Below are 22,726 nucleotides of genomic sequence, written 5' to 3'. Positions count from 1 at the left end.
TATAATATAACTATAAATTTATTTAATTGTTTTTTTTTTTTTTAAGTAAATAAAATGGCATATGTATCATATTATGATGCTTAATTGCCGTCACTGGTAAGGGTAGGTTATAGTTATATTTATAATACGCCCACAACTGCAGTACCAAAAAAACGTTGTATACAAGTACATACAATTAAAAATGATTTCAAACTTATATGGAAAGGAAATCAGTATGAAAGTATGAATAAGTAACTCTAAATCGGAATATCGCTTATGCATAAATATCTTTGATAGTTAGATTCTTAGCAGGGTACTTTTTTATATTATATTGTAATATTTGAATGTTCCATACGCATATGTAATTACAGTACCTAGTTTCGTAAGGAAAAAAAAACATTTTGTTGTTATAGGGCAAAAATAATGCAAAATATCTCTAAAAAACACGGGTCAGTATGTTGCAGGTATTCAAATAATTTACACAAATACAAAAAGCCGTTCAACGAAAGAAGCCAATTATCAAATCTTATGCCAAAAAATAATCAATAAGTAATTGACAATTCTTAGATTTAAATAATCCAAAACAACTACACATCTGATTACGAAGTTATAATTGACAAAACTAATCAAAATTTTTTACCACACGAATATTTCATTGATCATAGAAGTTTTTTAAACCATTGAGTTATCACGGGACTATAATTTTAAAGCTGAGCCTCCACTTTAGGAAAATTTATAACTTTTGTGTTGTCAACGATAATCATATCATCGATAATTTTGTTTCCATTTTTGCTCATACTGTCTGTTTGCTCGATTAGAAATGACAGTCTAAAGTAAATCAGCTAATTTTCAACTGATATGTTCCTAAAATTGTTGACGACTTATTTATATTCGGCGTGTATAATAAATAACATTTAAACAAGTTCATTGATTAATTTGGCTATTAGTTATTTTATTTCTTAAGAATCTCAAACAGTTTCAAACACATAAATTCAGTGAAAACGCACGCAACGATCTTTATTCAGAATTAGATTTTAACTAAAAAATATAATTATTAAAAGTCACGCCATAAACAATGACTTAGATATAGAGTTCCGTGATAGCTCCACAGATAATAAATATTTAATAAACACTCGTTTGAAGTGTCCCGTCATAAATATATACTAGCTAAATCTGCCGATATACATTTAAATATTCACTACGAAGGGTGCAAATATTTCTAAAATATATAATATATTATATAAACAGTATTTGACTATAACGTGCCGTATATATTGCACGTTTAAAGTCCAGTTATTTTGCTAAATACAATTACGTGTCATAGAAATATGAACTAATTATTAAAAAAAACCGAATACTGAATTAATAATGTTTTTGAAAATTATACAATTGGTATTTACTTAACATTACAATACACGATTAAACGAAATCAAATTTGAAATGTTCACATTATAGAAGATTCGTTTTAGTCATTAGATTTTTGAACTAATTTCGATATTATAAGTACTTATGAAGTATAAAATAATAACAATAGAAGTGCTTAGTTATCAAATGAAAAATCGCGATTATTTTTCGATTAGCAATACATCTAAACACGTATTAATGTACTAGAAGGTACATAGTCGTTTCTTACAAACAATAACATTACTGTTAAACAGTATCAATCACTATACACCAAATATTTTATCAGCTACTTATAAATAATTTTATATATATTTTGGTGTCTTTACGTAGTTCAGGCGCCAAGTAAAAATAAATATATCTTTCGTTATAATTTCTGTCATTAGTAAATATGTCAAATCCGAAAAAATATCTATCAATTCCTTTTTATAGTTACGCGATTTAAATAAGAAAGTTAAGATGATTTGTCACTATGTCATAAATCTTGTACAGAACGAAAACAATTCCGGATATATTTATTGTATATATCATCTTGTGTTTTTTTCTTAAATAGTTTGAAAATTAACAAGGTCTTAATTACAATCTCCTTTCTGCAAGACATAGACAAAATCGCCAGAGATATTTCATATATTTATGCTACCTTATAAACGCAAATTAAAAATATACGGTCCTAAAATTTGATGCCAAAGCTTAAGCTTACTCAGTTGAGACAACCGCCCATGCTATGGTCACGGGTCATATTACTTTAACCACTTGTTTCTTCAAGTGTACAATTAATTTATGACCTCGATGGGAAGTTGGACTAGATATATGATAAGTCTTTGGCGGGAAAGTTGACAAGGCAGATTTTCTTCTTGACGCGTACCAACTGCATATTGCATCACGTAGAAGTCACGTAGAGTCTACTCTTCTAATCATTCCACGTAAATTATAGGATCTTTAGCGCAGGCCTAGGACATTAATTTATAAAGAAAAAATGATAGTGTCAAATTATAATATCTTTGTTTTTAATTCGCTTATTTGTATCGTAAAATAGTTCATCATCAATCATAATTGAATAAGTAAGGTACGTGTAAAGTAGAAATATACTTAGGGATTTTAATTTTCTGCCTTAAGGACATAATAATATAAAAATTCTAATTTATCTATAAAATAAATATATGTATATTAAATATATTTAATATTATATACAAAACACTCGGCGAATGAACTACAGTCGTTTGTTTGACATAATTAAATAAAATCAACGCACATACGTCATAACACTTTATACATCAGTTAACAATCATTATTGTCAGTTATATAACTAGTTATGTATTTTTTTTTTATATTTAAATATAAATTCGCGCTAGTAATAGGCAGTTTTAACACAATTATGTTTATATTATATATTTACTATTTAATATCGAATTACGAAAAGGTGCGGTTTTTAAAGAAACTATTTATTTTAGTTCAATTTGTTTTATAATTGAATTTTCGGTTCGAAATTATCTTTGTAACATAATATTCCCAATGTTTTATTAATTTTGAATATATTTAATATTAAACCAAATAAAACCGCACCTCGTACCGTCTAACCGACGTTTGCGTTGCGATGGATGGAACTAGCACATTCAGTATTAAAACTCTACGGATTTACAAACAACGCTTAAAATACAACACGATTTTCTATTAATAATTATTATGAATTATATTATCCGTTGCACTACCAACTAAAAATCAAACACTCGTTGCAAAACGCAGTCGTAATAACCGAAACTTATAAATAAGAATATCAAACGTGCAAATCGAACTCTGTGTCACTTTACGCCACGAGACGTCAGCGCTAAGGGTCGAGTTAGTGATAGTTCGTATAAAAAGTATTGCGAGTGTTTATTGCTTGGTTAGGAGCGTAACTGCGCGGGGCTGAGGACGAGTTCGCCGTCGGGCGCGCCTGCGAAGGACACGTTCCGCGGGGGCGGAAGCTTGCTCCCTCCCGCTGGACCTGACCCTCCCGCGGACGGACCCGCCGCCGTCGACTGCAGCGACGGTGACGGCTTCGGCTGTGATCCCGCCTGTAATCATAGATAATAACAATACCCCCTTGATTAATACATAAAAAATAATATAAAATGAAAATATAATTTGTTCAAGTAGGCTTTTACAAGCACTTTGAATCGTCATTAAATTATCAATCGCTTATTCGCACGGTCTGATGGCGCGACGATACCTCAGGACCGGAGAGAGAAATATAGCACTTAGATTATATTTAAATAATCTGCAAATTCACTATTCTTGCCAGTGGGGGCGATATATAAAGTGAACTTGGGCCACGGTAATTCAATTGAAAATCAGCTTACCGGCTGCACAAGCACCGTTTGCGGTTGTAGATGCGTCGTGGTCGCGTTGGCGGTGCGGTATCGGCGCAGTCGCTCGTCCTCCTCGCCGCTGGAGAGGCTGGACACGTCGCAAGAGGACGCGTCGAGGCGTCTCGCGGGTGAGCATTGTGCTGGTCCAGCTCGCGCGCTTGCGCACCTCGCCAGTGGCATCTCTTCGCCTTCCACGCAACCGGACAGTCTATAACATATTGTCATAAAGGTTTTATATATTTAATTAAAGAGAAAAGTACCACCACCACTACACCACCGACTTTATAATTAGCACATGATTGTAGCTGAACATTTTGAGGTATTGCACTCTGATGAAAATTATAAACCTTTTCATTATATTAAATGTTTTTTCGCTTCCATAAGATTTAATTAATGCTTCAATTAATTAATGTTCAGTCGATTCCGGTTAGTATACATTTATAAAATAACTATGATTTCGTGTTTTGTCACGAGTGATGACGTCTTTTGACCTATAATATTTTGACTTAGATGATCATTCTGCATAAGTGTGTTATGCGCCTACAGATCTTGAAATGATTATTCTCATTTTCAATAAATTCGCCTAGACGTTGATATTTTCACGACAGATTTATAATCTTTTTTGGACTATCACCATTTTCAAACAAGAACATGAATTTAAATGTTAAAATATTCTTCTATTATTATTAATTGAAAGTCTTCTATATATATATATTCTTATATAAATATTTATTAGGAGGCCTTCACCCTCACATAAGAGGGGTTCTTGCATGCCTGCGTGATAAATTATTGGAACCTTTTAAACTCACATCTGTAAATCTTATATAATATAATTATATATATTTAAATTGGATTGATTAATTAATCAATCCAATTAACATTTTATACCCATAACTAGATTTTTTATGCATATTATCATTTACTATTATAATTTTAATGTAAATCATAATTAATTTTAATTATGCGAGAAATAAAAGGCATTCTATTCGATATATTTATCTATTAAAATTCATAAAGCGTAATCATACAACCAAAACTATAATAGAATAGTTTAAAAGAACACAGAAGAAATACAAATATTAAGTTAAAGTTCCCCCGATGGGAATCAGTGTACTAGACCAACAACGAAGTTAATAATGTAAGTACGAGTGTAAAAAAATTTAATAATAGTTTTACCTTCTGCTCTCCTTGTGGTTGGTCCTCCGTCTGCAGCAAGGCTTGGCAAATATACAGAACATAATACGTAGCAAGCAACACGCGAGCCCCGCCACGATAAGTGATGGGCCCACGAGTCGCAGTGCTGGCGTTTTGAAACCCTGGAACGAAACAAGGTTAAATTAATTATCTCTATCAAAAATGTTTCTTTTAAACAAGAAGATTCTCTTGTCTAAATTTTGGACCAGTAATAATTAGACAAATACTAATAATTTATCAAAACAATCTTGATATTTTCAACACAAATAAAACTCTGTCTCAGGATTTATACCAAATATAAATGAAATGGTCATATGACATTTTTGTTTGTTTTATATTATACTAACCTTGTCTCCGGTGCCGACGAAATACACAACAAGGCCAAGAGCGAGTATTGCGAGACCTGCATACAGGAGTCTTGCGACTCCCCAGGGCTCCCCGCTCGCACCTTCCGCCTCCCCGTCGGAGTCTGACGATGAACCGTACGATGCATCGCGGACCTGTTATAAATAGTTTATTAATGTTATTTACTGGTAATAATTGAAACAAAATTATGAACATCACTGTTGGTTTAAATAACAGTAGAGACAATATACAGATCAGAGAAGAGAACAAAATGTACGGGAAGGATAGATATTCGATGACGATAGAATGCGTAGTGAATTAAAAAATGGAAAATGGCCTCGATAATTACTATTTAATTTTAACCAATTAATCTATTCGAAATTGTTCCTAAATATTTTGATGCAATATACTTTATACAAAAATAAGTACCTAATCTATCGACTTGTTTGCATTTCGATTGAGATAATATTATTACTCCCATATTGATAAATCAAGTTACTATATTATTACAACTTAGTTCTAATTAATATAGTCTTGATGATGACGTTCCTTTTTTTTAGTATGTTCTTTTATGTTAAATTTTTGACGCTTTCCAGTTTATAACTTAACCTTGGACTAAGTATCAACAAAATGTATAGAAATTTAATTATTACTTTAAAATTTTCACAAAATCCAGGTAAAAATAATATGTAGTTCTGCTTAAATTTTTAATGTTATACTTTTATTAAACTGTGAATTTCTGGTTCTTGTTTACAAACACAGATGTTTTTTACTGTTTTTAACATAAATAAATAATATTAAACAAGATCTTACTCGATTGGTACGATGCCACTTGCCGCGCTGGTCTCGTCTCGCGCCCGGGTGGTCGCCGAGCACGGAGCAGCGGCGGGCCGCGCCGCCCGCGCCGGCTCCGCCACCGCCCACCGACAGCGCCGCCGCCTCCTGCCAGGCGGCCCGCCCAGCTGCGCACTGAAATATAAACAATGGAAATTAAGCTTCAAACAGAGTTTTGTTATGTGCAATATACTAGTAATTCATTCAAAAATCAATAACTAATAATTAGAAGGTAGAAGTCACTATTCTTAGAAGGAAGAGTCTTATTTAGCGCAGGCAGGCAGATCAACAAATGCCATGTCTGCATAAAGGCATGGGCACTGTCAGAGCTGAAAGAGATATTAAAAATTAAGCTTGTGTGGTGACTCATTGTATATAATTGAATTTTTCATCAAACTCCCTATATTACATGCATAACATCATAAGCCTAAATAGAGGACACAAGTACGAAGAGACTCAAGATCGTAACTAAAATTCTTCCTTCTTTTCCGTGAACTTGCACGAAAGAGATTTGATATCATTATCGAATAAATAAATTATTGTCACAGTACGACATTATCGCTCGTCGTTGTAAAAACAAGTCACGATTTCGATAAACAGCCAACGAGAAAATATTGGCCAATAACCAGTGGATTTGAAACATTACTCGCCTATTGGCTCATGACGATATTTCTTATTTTATTATATAGTCGTATTATAATACGAAGGTCGATACTTCAACGTCGTATTTGCAGCTAAGTAGAAATTTATGGTTTTAACATCTGCTTAAGAAGAGCGGAGATGACCTGGTGGTTGGAATACCTGAGTCTTCACTGAATATTGTGGGATCTAATCTTGGCACCGCTGATTTTTGTATGTGTTATCTCGTTCCCACATTTATCCACTGTCTTCATCAACATCGTTATCATCACTTACCATTATTTTAGGTTTTATTCACAACTTCAATGAGATATTTCATTGTGACTACCACGCGAAACCTGCAGTTCCAGGTCATGCTATGGTATTTATTGGTAAATACGAAAACAAGTCTCGAGTTGCATATGCCCCAAGTATATTTATTTCGGAACTCGTATAAACAATATCGTCTTGCTAACGAAAACGACCATTGTCATTATTTGGAAGTCTTTCCGAATCTATGGTGATTTATTTAGTTTTTATGATAATTTGTATCTGTTTCTCTAAAACCCTTTGTATATATCTAGGTTTCAATTTGTATACCAAATGGCTTTTCTTTGATGTAGAAAAAACACTTTGAATTCACGCCATAAAATGATCAGTGGTTTGTACTGCATAGCAATCAATCATCTACTAATAAGATATTATGCTACAGAGAAATAATGAACTCAAAATCCGATACTATATAAAATCTTTTTAAGAAACCTTTTTTTTTAAGTACCTTTTGTTCTGCAGTGGATTATAACACTGAACACTGTGACAGTTAATTTTTTTAAGATATCGGTAGGCGGGCTTGCAAATGGACTACCCGATGTTAAGTGGTCACCACTGCACGTAGACATTGGCGCTGTAAGAAATATTAACCATTCCTTACATCGCCAAAGCGTCACCGACCTTGGGAACTAAGATACAATGTTCCTTACACTCGCTTACTTAAACTAGAACACTGCTGTGTGGCGGTAGAATATCTGATCAGTGGGTGGTATTTACAAGCTTAGGCCATCACGTCTATCGCAGGTTTGTGTATATCTTGGATGTCTACGATTTTACGATTAAATTACGTTTTACGATTGTTCTGATTGTTACTTACGACACATATCCTAAGGTCTTGGTTAAACCAAAAATTGGGGTCTTCTGTCGAAAAATTCTAAATAGCAGCCTGGAGTCTGGAAATTGGAAGTATGAACACACGCGTTTTTGCGGAAAGCATATAAAGCCATCGGTGCTGTCCCCATACTCTTTCCATTCGTGTCGGATTTGCCGTTCCATCGGATTATGATATTACGCCAATGGTGCATCTGTGCACACACACACTTGTGCACTATAATGTGACTTGCGTAATTGGTATGTCTGCCTTGAGACTGGCAACCGAAATTGATCAGCAGCGCGATTCTGTAAGAAATCACTTCTTATTTCATCTGTCAAATATGACAACCAACTTACATTGATACGGCATTGTAATACGTGTATCCAATAAATTGTATTTAAGTCGATTTCATATAACACAATCTGACATTTCAAGCTGGAGTTCGAAAATCACTTTCGAGTTTCTTGATAGATGGATGGTAAAACTAGAATTTATTTAAAGACCCATTCCGCAGTGTAATATATATTTATCTCATTAAATATTAATAACTTTATTGAAATGTTATAATGCAAGCAACTAACTAGTGCCTATTACATTATTAAATTGTAATTAATTAATTATCTGTGGTTAGTTTGCGAGTGCGAGTAAGTGACCGAAAATAATTAATATTTACAAAGGCTTCCATTCGATTGCTAACTTTGTTATATAGTTAATTTAATTAATAAGGAACTGTTTGTAATTATGATTGATATTTTACAATATTATTTATAATATTGTAGCAATCAGGTCAGGTCTAATATAGATAACTTGATTAGATTATCTTAGCTTAGAATTTCAATTGCACTGTACATTAAATAGTTTACCTTAGGTACCAAAATATTTGACAATCGTAACACCAAAAATGTCATATTACAATCAAATTCCAATAAACCTTGCTTAAGTAGGCTCCTGCCAGCACTTTTTAGTCGTCGTAATAACAACAAGATTATTTAAAATTACCACAAATTCAGAATGTGATTATATCGGGGAACACCGATAAGACAGTCAGTAGTTATATTTTATTTTATTTTCAGTAGAACAACCAACAGTAGATACAATATCATATAAAAATAAAAAAATACATTTCAAAATTATCTTGGCAAATGTTCTACTATTTATGTATATCTATTATTTATATATGTATAAATCTATGTGTATTATATTTTATCATATCATGTTATTTACAATTGTTATGTCATTTTAATATGCTTGCAGATCAATATAATACTCTTATTGTTCAATAATCCCATTGACTATAGACATAACCGTCTAAAGAGGTTGGTAGCTTTCCAACCCGTTGTAAAGCTACCAACCTCTTAATTCCAGCTCTGATAACAATTTTCTAGCCGAAAAACCTAAGCAATATTATCTGCCTGGAATTTTCAAACCCTAAACGTTGGATATCTGACTAGTTTTGGTATCGGCTGTGTTTCCATCCAAATTTTCAAAGAGAAAATTGCTCTCTCCGGCTTATAAATTATCTTTATGCAATAAATGTCCTCGGTCGATTGGTTGATTATTACTTAAAACAAAGAAAAAACTAGTCATCAATTGCACCTTAGAATTTATAATAAAAAGTAGGATTGAGGAAAATGTCTGGACAAATTCTCATAAAATATGGTGAAGCTAGTGATGTGGTCCATATTTATTTAATTATTGGTATTCGATATCAGAAGTATGATAAATATTTTTGGAAATAGAAGACTGAAAACCAATTCAAATAGTTTTTTAACAAATTGAATTTACAGTTAATGTAACAAGTTATGCCGAGCATATATGATCAACAGCCTATTAGATGCATGCCACTGATATCAGAACTGAAATCCTACGGTTGCCAGCTCATAAAACAGAGCAGATGCAACAGGCGACTTCAACGGTGTGCCATCATGTGCCAGATGACGCATATACTCAAACACTGTTTATATATTATAATATTCAATATTGTCCGTGAATAGTTGCATAACTTTAATTTTTAATATTACCTGTACGCCAAACCTTATAGTGTTTATAAAGCAGCGCGCGCTCAGAAATAAAGGAAAATGTCGTGAGGAAACCTGCATCTACCGGATGTAAATCTGCTACATAATTGTATCTACCCTATCGGACTAGCTCCAATACTACCAGGAGATGGACAAAAGGAGAGGCTCCCAACCCAACACCAACAGTGGGACGTTTACAGATTGTTTTCTAATCGAAGATATTCAGAAATTACAAAGCAAATAATGAAAAAAAGGTAAGTCTAGGGTCTCAAGTGTAATAAAGATCTTATAAATATAAGTACAGTAAAATAAGTTCACATTTTTTAAAGAATACGTACTAGATTAATAGCAGTTGTCAAAAGCAATTACGGTAAATTTACTATTCTAATTTGTATGTAAACGTAGGATAATTACATAAATAATTTATTGCTTCTAAGGGGCTAACTGAGTGAGGAAACGATCGATATGCGTATAAAAATAGTGCTAAAGTTGTATACAATTAAAGAAGACTATGGAAAATAGTGTAGTTGCCAAGAAGTTCGGAAATGCAGTTCTTCTGTATGGAGACAATCTTCAACCACGACGTTTAATCTCAACGAAGATAGCTCAGGTGCTTACTATAGTCCGATGATACGATTTGGCCTGGATTCGAACCTGGGAAATTACCTGTACCTTGACAAATGACCTGCAGCCGTACAAGCTACTCGTTAGATTAAGGACACAGTCGTAAACCTTATAGTGTTACAGTTATGAAAATGTTTAATATATGAATAATAATAATAATAATAATAATAAAAACTTTATTGCACTCAGTATCATATAAAATAACAGTACATAAAAATGGTTAATTACAGAGAGTTGAAGGCAAGGGCGGCCTTATCACTAAAAGCGATCTCTTACAGGCAACCCAACAGATGAGGACAACATATTCTGTAAAGAGGGTAGTGCATATTATATTATGATGCATACATATACAATTGATACTTGATTTAATAATCTAATAAAATTACATATAGAGAAAACATAAAATAAACATACATGCAAATACCTGTACATACATACATATATATATACATATATACACACATACATATATATCTACATAAATACATATATACATGAATTACGTGTGGATAGAAAAACTATCGCTAATGTACCCAATGCATAATTATAATAAGATTAAGTTAGGCTAATTAGGAATACCGATTAGTTTGCTAGACCGTACTTAGGTAACAAAATAAGTCAACATACATAGTCGCGATTGAATCGTCAAAAACAGTCAAATCCGTTTATCGCGGTGATTGGTTGTTTTACCGTTCTCGCCCATTGCATTGAAACTCATGAGCACTTCAAGAGGAGTGCATCTTTCCTCGCCCCGTCATGGTCGCATATCTTACGTATTAATATGTGCCTTGTGCCTATAGTTTTAAGAATGTTATTTATTCTTAAAAACTCGATCACAACGTCACCTACAAACTACAAATCTTGTGTTGTTTTCGGTACACTTCGAATTCCGGATTCATTGCTACCAAGTCGTTTCTTGGTCCAACCTGTGGTTTGGCAGAGACCTGCAGGTATATAATGTAGACTAGAATAACTCAAGTCCGTAAATATATAATTTGTTAATAGCTTAACCGTCGGATCGAATCACCGTCGAAACGAACTAAATCAAAATCGAAAGTTGCTTTAAAGTTACAGGATCGGTAGCCAACGAAACTATGGTTATAAATACATAAAGATTATTAGTAAAGGATGTCGTGTTCGTACTATTAACTCTGTGACGTTGCGTTAATTTCAGCTCCTTCGTGATTATCATAGCCCGATTTATAGCTCTAAAAATCCATGAAAATGACGCGTTGGGCGCGCCTCACGCCACCGCACGAACCAAGTAGCTCCTTTAAATTCCACCTTTTTTTAAATACATGTTATTAGTATGTGTTCACACTGCATGTGTCGTGATTATTCAACAATTTCTGAAGTGGTGAAAATAAGACAAATTAGTTTTCTAGTGTTATGAAATTATGCTAAAATTATCGTATATTCTTTCAAATCGTTCGTTATGTAATAAACGCCACGCTTAACATTCTTGTAAAAACAGGCATTCATATATCTTACAATATTTTAAATGCGAATGAGAAAAAATAGTTAAATAAAAAAATCATAATAAAATTTACGTCGATAGTCGACCTCAATTCAATCGAAAAATAAAGAATTTTATTTGTGCTCAATTCTAATCATATGGTTTAACTTATTAATTATTATTTATTATATAATAGTTTAAAAAATGTATTGCATTTCTTATTTTTAATTATTATTCATATTTTCAATAATTACATTGTGTAATATGATAATGCGTGGTGAGACTACCTGTAAGTAGTAGAACTTGATAATTTTGAAATGTAATTTTTTATTTTTTATTTTGGATGTGATATTGTATCTATTGTTGGTTGTCCTAATGAAAATAAAATAAAATTGATCTACAAGGACACTGCAAAACTATGCTGTTGATCTTAGCCAGTCTCTCAGTTCCATTTTTAAATGTGATTCTATAATTCGATATTAAAAAATAAATAAAGACTGCAGTCGTAGGTTCTGAAAACCATAATTAATTGTTTTTACCTTAGTGCATTATAAAACCCTTTAAGGTTATTTGACTTAACATTAATTGATGGATTGTAGGAACAAAATGATAGTTCTTAAAAATATATATTTACGTGACTTTATGTAAGCTTACAAGAGCCGAGATGGCACATGATTAGAACGCGTGCATCTTAACCGATGATTTCGGGTTCAAACCCAGGCAAACACCACTGAATTTTCATGTGCTTAATTTGTATTTATAATTCATCTCGTGCTCGGCGGTGAAGGAAAACATCGTGAGGAAACCTGCATGTGTCTAATTTCAATGAAATTCTGCCACATGTGTATTCCACCAACCCGCAATGGAGCAGCATGGTGGAATATGCTCCAAACTATCTCCTCAAAAGGAGAGGCCTTAGCCCAGGAGTGGGAAATTTACAGGCTGTTAATGTAATGTAATTAATGTAAGCTTACTTTGCTTTTGGCCTTGGGGTACTCACTAAGCAGATATTCTACCGCCACACTACTAGTAAGGTTAAGTTCCAAGTAAGGTTAATTTTGGATACATAGGCTGGAATAGGATACATTAGTCACCACCAAGTGTGGTGTTAATTAAATAACCATTCTGTATCCTATGAATTCAATCAATAGGTACTGAGCATATTATGTCTAAGTAAAATAATTTATTAAAAATTTACTTATTAGTGTTAAATAATCAAATGTAATACGTTAATCTTATTGCTTTGTTGTATGAAAGAGTATTTATTTTGATTTTTATATGAATTTACTTTTAATTGAAGCTGAACTAAGATGTACCTTTGCTTCGAATCTGAGCGGACATCCTAATATTTAAAAATATATTTATTAATTTGGATTATTTTATATGTTGTTTTTATAGTTCCTGTTCTACTTACATAATTATTTACATTATACAAACCTAAATTACACAGTCGAGTCAATTACGAGTCCGTTGTCCATATTATTTACTGTCTTATTTGAAAAATGTGTTTTAGACATGCGATGAAATTATGTTATTTCGAATTAAGAGGTTTGTAATTGTGTGGTCTAATTTCCTCGGTAATGACCTATATTCGTTCTCGTGCGTTGTACTCTAGTCTTCGTATTAAAAGTTGCTGTTTTGTTCAGTCACGCTTATTATTCTTACTAATGTCATTTTCATTTTAGATCGTGAAATAAAAACAAAAGTGATAAAAAAACATACTTTGATATCTCTAAGACGATAATATTTATTCAATTAAAAAAGGTTTCATTGTAATATTTTAATGCTTTAATTTAAATATTTGTTATGTTCATTTTCTAAATTGCTATTTATTAAAAAAAAATATCTTTATAAACACGTTCGTTAAAATTTTACTTTTTTTAGAAAAAATAATAGCTTCATAAATGACGTTGTATGATTCGATGTTGTTGCTTTTTCGAACAGAATTTTGTGAACTCGTTTTGAGCTAAAGACATTAGCGACAATCAAAGTGAAAAGGCCACACTAGAAAATTCTTGTTTTTTCAATATTTCAAAAAGATTTAATCGCTTTCAAAGCAATTCAGCGCTGCTATGTTGATTAACGACTTCGAATTACACAACAAATATTCGTAAATTAAAATGGTCTAATATCAAAGAGCGCTTATAAATGAACGATAAGTGAAAAATCGCGCTTTTTAATTCTAAATGTATTATTGAAGTCAAAATAAAAACCGTGATGATGCCAATTGAGTCAAATGCGCGAGATTAGAGAACCATAATATACACACTTGTGTATTATTTATTGTATAGTATTTACACAAACACAGGTGCCCATCGCTTCCACACATTTATATCCCGATGTTAGGGCATCCCGATTCAACGTGCAAACAGAAATGACGTGCTTTCTTTACTACTTTAATTTTTGTATTGTGCCTCACAAATTGTAGTTTTTGGATTTGAGACGGAATGATGAATATTAAATGTATTCGTATAAGTAATAGACAGTTTTCAAATCAAAATATAACGGTGATGACGCTGACGCTGCCCAAACTCATACCGACCCTTGCGGCCATTCTCATAGAAGACAAGTAAGTATAATGCACAAGACTATTCGCAATGACAAGTGCACTGTCTATTCTCTCACTTTTTTTATCCAGTCGGACGGCATACCTGACGACAGTGGAATGACTAGACTCAGGACAGACGTCTGTACGTGCTTTCCAAGACAATTACTGCCAAATTCTATACTGACCTGGCTGACCAAAATTTTATGAGCCGAGATGACTTAGTGAGCTGAGATGGCCTAGTGGGTAGAACGCGAGCATCTTAACCGATGGGTGCGGGTTCAAGCCCAGGCAAGCGCCACTAAATTTTCATATGCTTAATTTGGGTTTATACCTAATTAATCATGTGTATCCACCAACACGCATTGGAGCAGCGTGGTGGAATATGCTAGAAACCTTCTTCTAAAAGCAATATACAGGCTGTTACTGTGTACTGTATGACCAAAATTCCAACATCCCTACCTAGAATCAAGGACATCCAGATTTACCGGCTTTCGACCTCTAGACTATTAGCATAAAGATATTCAAATAACGACGAAACATTTAAAAAAATAAACGTTAAACATATATATAATAAGCCCGTATAATTATTTTAGAGTGTTAAAATAACCCAAAATGCAAAGCTTTGTTTTGTAAATGTAACAAGTACAAGCTGCACGTGAATATATTTATGTACCTATAGATTTTCCGCCGTACCAGCTATGTGCGGTTACTGATTGAAGATAACCTGGTATTGACTTGCGCTACAAAGTGGATAAATACACAATGAGTTTATTTATTCTGGGTATTTCGAGACTAAAGTATAACTAATGTTTGATTCGTTTTTCATAAAAAAAACATATTAAAGATATATTTTTCTATATTTACATAGTTAAGTCAATTAATTTCGTGTTAATATTATAATACACCAATCCGTGTCGGAGTAACTTAAGCTTCAAGCATATTTTCCTCAAATAGCATAGCATTTTTATCAAAACATTTTAGCATTTTTATCAAAACATTTTAGCATTTTAATTAAATTTTATATTCTCAAGATTATGCTTTATTCTTTGGAATTAATTTATATTAATCACTTATATAGTGGAGTGCCGTAAGACATAAAAATTATAAAATCTCGGAATCCAGGGCCAGTCAATGAATCTGTGTAACGAGTGTTTTTTTTGCATTATTAATAGCTTAAATTAAAAAGTTAAAAAAAAAAATTGACCGATCTCGATTACAACAATTTTTAACAACAATTTACTAGAAAGTAAGAGGTGGAAGGCGGAATAAAATGTTTATAGGAAAGATTTCAATTTTATATTTAATAAATTATGTTTACATAGTAACTTTAATGTTAATTTCTAAGATTTTCGCAAAAATAACGAAATAAAAAAAAAAAAAAAATATTGTCGTCGTCGTCGTACAGCTATCACCAATGCATTCTAAGCAAGCAGCAGTGCAGTTTCTTGCACCCACAAGATGCTCCGCATCCAGTTATGCATTCCATATACAAAATATTTTTAGTAAAAATTCTGTAGCTGGTGCTGCATCTACTTGTATTGTGACTGGATGATTGTTTTTCTCCCTCTGCCTGTCTGTTTTAGTGTAGTTCGTAAACAATCCGTGTGATAATTAGCTTCCTGAGTTACTAAATCTAAAACGCCTCCAATTATTTTATGGATATTGCGATACATATTCACTTTTCTCTTCACTTATCAGAATTAAAATAGTTTTCTTGAAATCAGAGGAAGTTACGTAGCTGATTTGTTGTCTTGATGATTTGGACTTTCTTCTTTCTTTCATTTTATCCGCTTCTTTTTCACATAAAAAGCACCTACTTTACCACTCAAAATAAATCATTTGCATTAGCCGTTCGAAGTTTTGTTTTAGGTGTACATCATGCCGATGTGGTGTTCTTTTTTCAATAATAATTAGTATATAGTTTATTGATATATTTTTGTCTGAATACTGAATGCACGCTCCACATCCGCTCTTTCTGCAGAAGCAGCATTGAGCGTTGATATTTCTCTAGTGACTTTGACAATGTCTCCTAGTCCAGAGTTCATTCAGAACTACATCCGATTTTGTCATAAAATAAGATGCAATCATTACTTATATTATCACGATTCGATGGTTCACCCATTTTGATACGAGGCTATAACAACAAATTTTACTAACTAACTAACTTATATCATCATTAATGGTTTATATTATTGAATTTTGCTTGATTGCTTGCAGAAATTATTTTATATAGGAGCCCCCAAAAAGCTCCGTATTGAGCCTAGCAAATTGCCACGTGTACTATTCGGTTAGGGCTCATGTTAACACCCAACAGCTGCCCTAGTCCTCTCCTCTCTCTCTCATCTTTATACCAGCAATCCCTTGAGACCCAAGATCAAGTTGGTGAAAGTTTTCCTTCTTAAAATATAACTTTAAACTAATATAATTAAGGGAAAACTATGGAAAATTTATAGTTATTTATAATTAAAAAAAAATTGAGGTCGGCCAAATTTTTTTTTTAACATTTTTCTATATGCTATTAAAAACACACTTCCAAAGTTTTTATAAAGATTCATTGACTGGCCATGGATTCCGAGGTATAAAGCTTAAAGCGCTCCACTAATAATATTTTGAAGACAACGAGAAACCGCTGTATTTAGAGAGGATTATTTGCAAGGATTGTTTGGTGTAGCGCTAATAAAGCGAGGCGAGCGTCAATTTAGTGACTATTGGATCAGTTCAATTTTAAACGCTAATAGTTGATGGCTGGTTGAATAAAAATAAGCAGTCTTGTGGGTTCCGGTAAATTAGTACAGAGCATCCTTTTTTCAAGATGGTTCTCAAGAGTGGTAAATAAAAAAATTCCTGGTGTTGCAGACTAAAAATTATTATTACATTATTTTAAGACTCAAAATAAATATGATAAGGACATACAAATCATTTTCATATTAAAACACATATTTTTTTCACCAATACGTAATTGAAAACTTAATATTTATTTTACTGTGTAATTTTTATGCTTATAATATTGATTTTTAGCTAAATTATCAACGTTGAAAGTTTAATGACATTTATTTCGTTTTAAATTTATTCCTTAACACGCTATAAATCAATTTCACACGAAACTTATTAATTTTACACGAAATTTATACTATATTACAATTAATTTATTTTGCCGTACCATATGATTCTGTAGGTACCATACGAAGTTTAGATATTTGAGTTATTTTTTTTTACCCCGTTTGTTATTTTTTTACATCCACAGTTATGTTAAAACATAATACAATATAAATATTTAACAATATATATTTCAGTTACTTGAAACAAACTGTTTGAAGGACTATCTAGATGGATACTCACGATTATTCTACCGCGAAATAACGATAATTTTGTATTGTTGACTTCCTCTTCGAATTTCGAGTAAGCCGATTTGGCGCTACTCCTAAATCTTAGTCCGCCTTATTTGCTTGCCTTAACAACAAAGTAAAAAGCATAAAACCTTCTACGAGAAATAATTTCATGCGTCAATTTTTAAAGTAGTCGGTCAAACGGTGTCAAAGATTTTTAATCTCAAAGATAAAATGCAAAGAAACATATATGTACGATCATTACTATTAGAATATATAATTACTCTTAGAATTTTTAACACGTACAATTTCATTGAAATATATCTTGAATGACGTAAAAAATTCACAGAAATGTCGTGTATTATGTATGAAGTAAACAAATATGTTTGATTCAGTCGCGGCTCGGCGTCATTTAGCCTGCGTCTTTTGCTAAGTAGTGCAGAGGATTACTTTTCAATTTGTGCTTTTGAAAAATGAATTTTCCCTCCCGGGAAATATCAATACACGTAATCAGTAAACTAGAAGGTGAATTTATTTCGTAAAATGCGCAGTTCAGTCCGTATTATGCAGATGAGAAGTTTGATTTTCGAATGGAATTTAAATTCAAATTCAACCGTTTAGAAACTTAATTTTGGAATTAGAAGATTTTAATTTTTGATTACATACTTTTTTGTAAACCGTTAAATTTTAAATAAGGATAAATAAGACAAAATGTAATTCTTTAAAAATCGTGATAGTCAGTCTTGTCACATATAACGTTATTTTTTGCTGGATTTTTCCATACTATTATTTGATTATTTATACATATTCCGATGGAGTGTCGCACTGTTATCTTGGTGTGCGTGATGACTACGTTTGACACTCGCCAAACGTCATACTACTTTATAAGTGTGCGTGTACTTATTGACGCGTTCTTAGCTTTGATAGTCTTTTTAGACTTAATATAAATAATCAAAGATAACAATAATTAAAATATTCGATCAGAGGATTAAAGTATAGTAAAACACCACTATTTTTAGTGAAAAATCTTTTTCGGTACATATTTGTAAGGCCTCCAATTAACCGAGAGCCGTGGCGTATTTACTGTTTCTATTTGCCGTATTCGTTCCGAACTCAGAATTCTTGATGATATTTTCCTCTACGTATGCACGGAATCAGATATTTTGCTTGCATATTACAGTGATGCGCATCCTATCGATTTATCAATGTCAACACCTGAGCAAACTGCATATCGAAGAAGAATTTCAAATTTAAATTTATTTCAAATTTGTTTAACAATTTATTCGTCTTATCGATATTTCGAAAATGGAATGGAATATTTGTTTAGATTTCATTAATATTACGGCTGAATATTACCGAGTATTAGTATAGTATTCATTTTTAGATTGACTCTATATATGTAGATTAATATCATTATTTATAACATCTATGATTATGATGTCGTCTTGCCCAATTTTCAAGACAGACTGTCGAACTGCGCGTGACATATAACAGTTCACGAGCGCGTGCGTGTACTTAAATGAACTCCCTATTTCTTGGATGGCAACGATTCGACTAGGAAGAATTCAGACGTAAGACCAATGGCTTTTCGCGTGCTTTCTGAGGCACGGGAGTGGAAGCACTTCCAATTTCCGGACTCGGCTTATACTAAAAATTTCTCGACGGAAAACCCAATAAATTTTTAAAAGCCCGACTGAATTTTACCGTTGACTGACTCGGGATCTACGGCCTTATAATCCCTTTTATACTCTAATCATACGACGAATACTGGATATATTTTTGGATTAAGATTGTCATCGACGTATGCGTCGAAATCACATCGGCGACGTTGATTAGTCAGTAGTAATATTTTTTGATGATGTTGATAGGCTGACAGAGGTAGGTAAAAGGGCTATCTGATGTTAAGAGGTTACCGCCGCCCATAGATATTGACGTTGTAAGAAAAGATAATAATTTGGCAGCTAAGATATTTGTACATGTATTAATACTGGCGTACTTACCCTATAAAACGAAAAACAACAAGTATTGGTGTTTGGCGGTAGAATAGCTATTTAGTGGGTGGTATCTAATCTTGCTTGCTAATAGCTCAACCAAGTGAATATTTATTATTATTTAGAAATCCAAATCAAATCTGCTCTTTATTATTTTGTCGCATGATTCTATCAAAATAAATTGATTCTCGACTGATTGGCGTTACGTTCATCGCAACTGGGTTGTGCTAAGCTCGCTGTCGTTCGGTCAAATATTGGTTTCCCGTTCATAATAAATATTGGTACAACCAGCAGGGGTTACGTGTTCTATATGTTTCTGGATCAATTGGTTCCGTGGGTGTCGATGCAGGTTAGCAAAATGTTTATTGAAGTAAATCTTCGTTCTACGCAACGATTCCATATGCTACGTTTCTGACGTTGGTTTTCCTATTCCTCGATAATCCCGGCTTTATATATAGTGATTTCAAATATAAATTCCGCAAAAAAGCATTATTACATTACAGTTGAGAATTCTCGAATTCATAAAAAGTAATTTAACTTAACTAAAAATCAAACTACGTTTTCTTTTTCGTGTGTACAATGGGAACTTTAAATATACATTAATTGTTAAATTGCATGTAACGTATTTTTTTTTTCTTGTTTTTTTCTTATTGTTTCTGAATGCGATTTTTATGACTACCTTAACAGCAATAGCGTTCTGCCTTGTGTATTGTATTTTGATAAAGTCGTTTACATTTTTTGAGTGTGATAGAAATATAATAATTAGTAAAAATTATTTAAATTGTCGTTGTCTAAATATCATTGTCTTTCAAATCACATCAATCAAGTTTTTTTAGTGCAACGTTTATATTTGTAACGTTTGGATTAAACGTTTCTGACATAAAGATTCATTTGGTTAAGTTATACGAGCTCGATTTGCAGTTACACTTATTAAACAAGATTAAATAATTCTGTTTATTCTCTGTTTAAATTTTTAGAGAAAACAAGAAATGTTTTTTTTAATCCTTAATGCAATTGTCAAAAATAAGCGCGGTCATGATAGAGTTTGCAGAGTTGTTCCGCGCTGGTCGACACTCACTAAAAGATCTACGAGCTTAATTTCAATATTTATAAAATTATTATATTATTGAAAGTTAAATAATTTAAATTAAGAATGTTACTGCGATACGTGTCAGTTTCGCTAATGTTCTAAAATAAATTAATTAATTAAATATTTTAATTTATATTAAATTAAACTCACGCTAAGTAATTACTAGCAAAAAGTATGTTCAAAAAGGATTTATTACATTATAAAAAGAAAATTAACACTGTACACGAGAAATTGATATTCAAACTTTTTATATAAACTGCATTTTTATAATTATACAAAATATATATTTAATGTGGTGAGTAATTTAGGTCAGAGGGCGTGAACAGTCAGGGTTGAAATCGAACACTAGTGGTATTTATGCAAATGTCTTTGGATCTTTTATTTAAATTCACTTGAAATTATATGAAATGCTATCCGCACTCTATATTTTAACGATTAAACAACATGAATATACAGATAACATCGGAAAATATTGCTATCAATCATGCAAAAAGTTTGACCTGCTTTTAAATAATGTTTTTTTTTTTATGATACATTATAATGCTCTGCCTTTGCCTTGCACAAATTTATAATGTTTATAAAATTATGTTGAAGTTAACAAAATAACCAGGTTTATGACGTAACGTTTTAAGTCTAAGCTATATACTCGGTTCTCAATGATACTTGCAATTTCGTTTATTGTTTTGCCAGTTGCCAAAAATTAAGTTAAACACGTTCATGGACAGTATACGTCTGACATAACAACTCTGTTATTGTATCCAATGTATTGTCCCTGAAATGCTTAATTGAAAGTGTAAAATAGTTATAATTTAACTTTTCATTTTTTGTAGACTTACATACCAGGTTAGCTCACCACCCGCAAAACTATCGTTATTTTTTATAATATAACTTTTAAGTACGTTTGAAATATAGGTGTACATCATTTCGGCTTGGCACCGACTTTTGGAAGGAAATCATTGTAAGGAAACCTGCATGCGATATGCAGCAAGCCGTATTGGAGCAAAGTGGTGAAATAAGTCCATAACCTTCTCCTCAAAGGGAGGTATTAGCCCAGCAGTGGGAAATTTACAGGCTGTTACTTTAATCGTACAATATTTGATTACAGTGCAGATCAAATTTAAATACGAGATAAAACTGAACATTTGGGTATTGCGGTATGAAACGATTGTAAGTCACTTAACCGCGAATATAGTTACGTACAAATAATACCTATAGTGTGATATATATTGTGTGGTTAAAACCCTTTCTATTGTGACAGTAGGGCAGCGATTTTAATCTGGACCGAGGATTATACTGAGGGTCAGTTTAATTCTGCCAGTAGTGTTTATGTTTAATATTTGATGTATTTTTTGTTCCTCTGGCAGATTAGGTAAAAATTATGTGCAATGTTAATATCAATAATTGTTTTATATTATATAATGAAAATATCAATTTTATATTTGTGTAAAAAAATATTTAGAACAATTTTTTAAAAAAAAAAGTATATTTTTATAGTTGTTTTGTCAAAATATAAAATTATTTAAGATATCAAAGACTCATACGTTGCTATTTCGTATTCTAGGCGTACATACAAAGTTCTTAACTGATATTTGATACATTTAAAAAAAAATATTATACAATTGTCAATTTTATAAAAAAAAAAAATTAAGAAGTCTTAGTGTTATTGACACTAGTGGTATTGTAGTGCACATTTTATATAGTTTTTTTTTTTTTTTTATATTACATAAGAAGTATTTACATGAATACCTAATTAATTTCATAGTTAAGTGTAAAAAATATTACGTAACTAATTTTTGGATAATCATGCAAA

At 32.1% G+C, this 22,726-nt stretch overlaps 1 protein-coding gene across 1 annotated transcript in view; it reads right to left on the bottom strand.

Moving 5' to 3' along the window:
- Positions 1-2,281: 2,281 nt before the first annotated feature.
- LOC113394194 (uncharacterized protein) overlaps positions 2,282-22,726 on the bottom strand; it is a 47,488-nt gene continuing 27,043 nt past the window's right edge. Inside the window, exons 2-6 of the mRNA XM_026631415.2 lie at positions 6,081-6,236; positions 5,270-5,422; positions 4,905-5,044; positions 3,720-3,936; positions 2,282-3,434 (exon numbers count right to left, since the gene is read on the bottom strand). Coding sequence (XP_026487200.1) covers positions 3,264-3,434; positions 3,720-3,936; positions 4,905-5,044; positions 5,270-5,422; positions 6,081-6,236 — 837 coding nt within the window. The 3' untranslated portion in view covers positions 2,282-3,263. The remainder of the gene's footprint in view (positions 3,435-3,719; positions 3,937-4,904; positions 5,045-5,269; positions 5,423-6,080; positions 6,237-22,726) is intronic.

The sequence above is a fragment of the Vanessa tameamea genome, chromosome 9, assembly GCF_037043105.1.
Source record: "Vanessa tameamea isolate UH-Manoa-2023 chromosome 9, ilVanTame1 primary haplotype, whole genome shotgun sequence".
Classification (NCBI taxonomy): domain Eukaryota; kingdom Metazoa; phylum Arthropoda; class Insecta; order Lepidoptera; family Nymphalidae; genus Vanessa; species Vanessa tameamea.
This window is presented reverse-complemented; position numbering and strand designations above follow the sequence as displayed.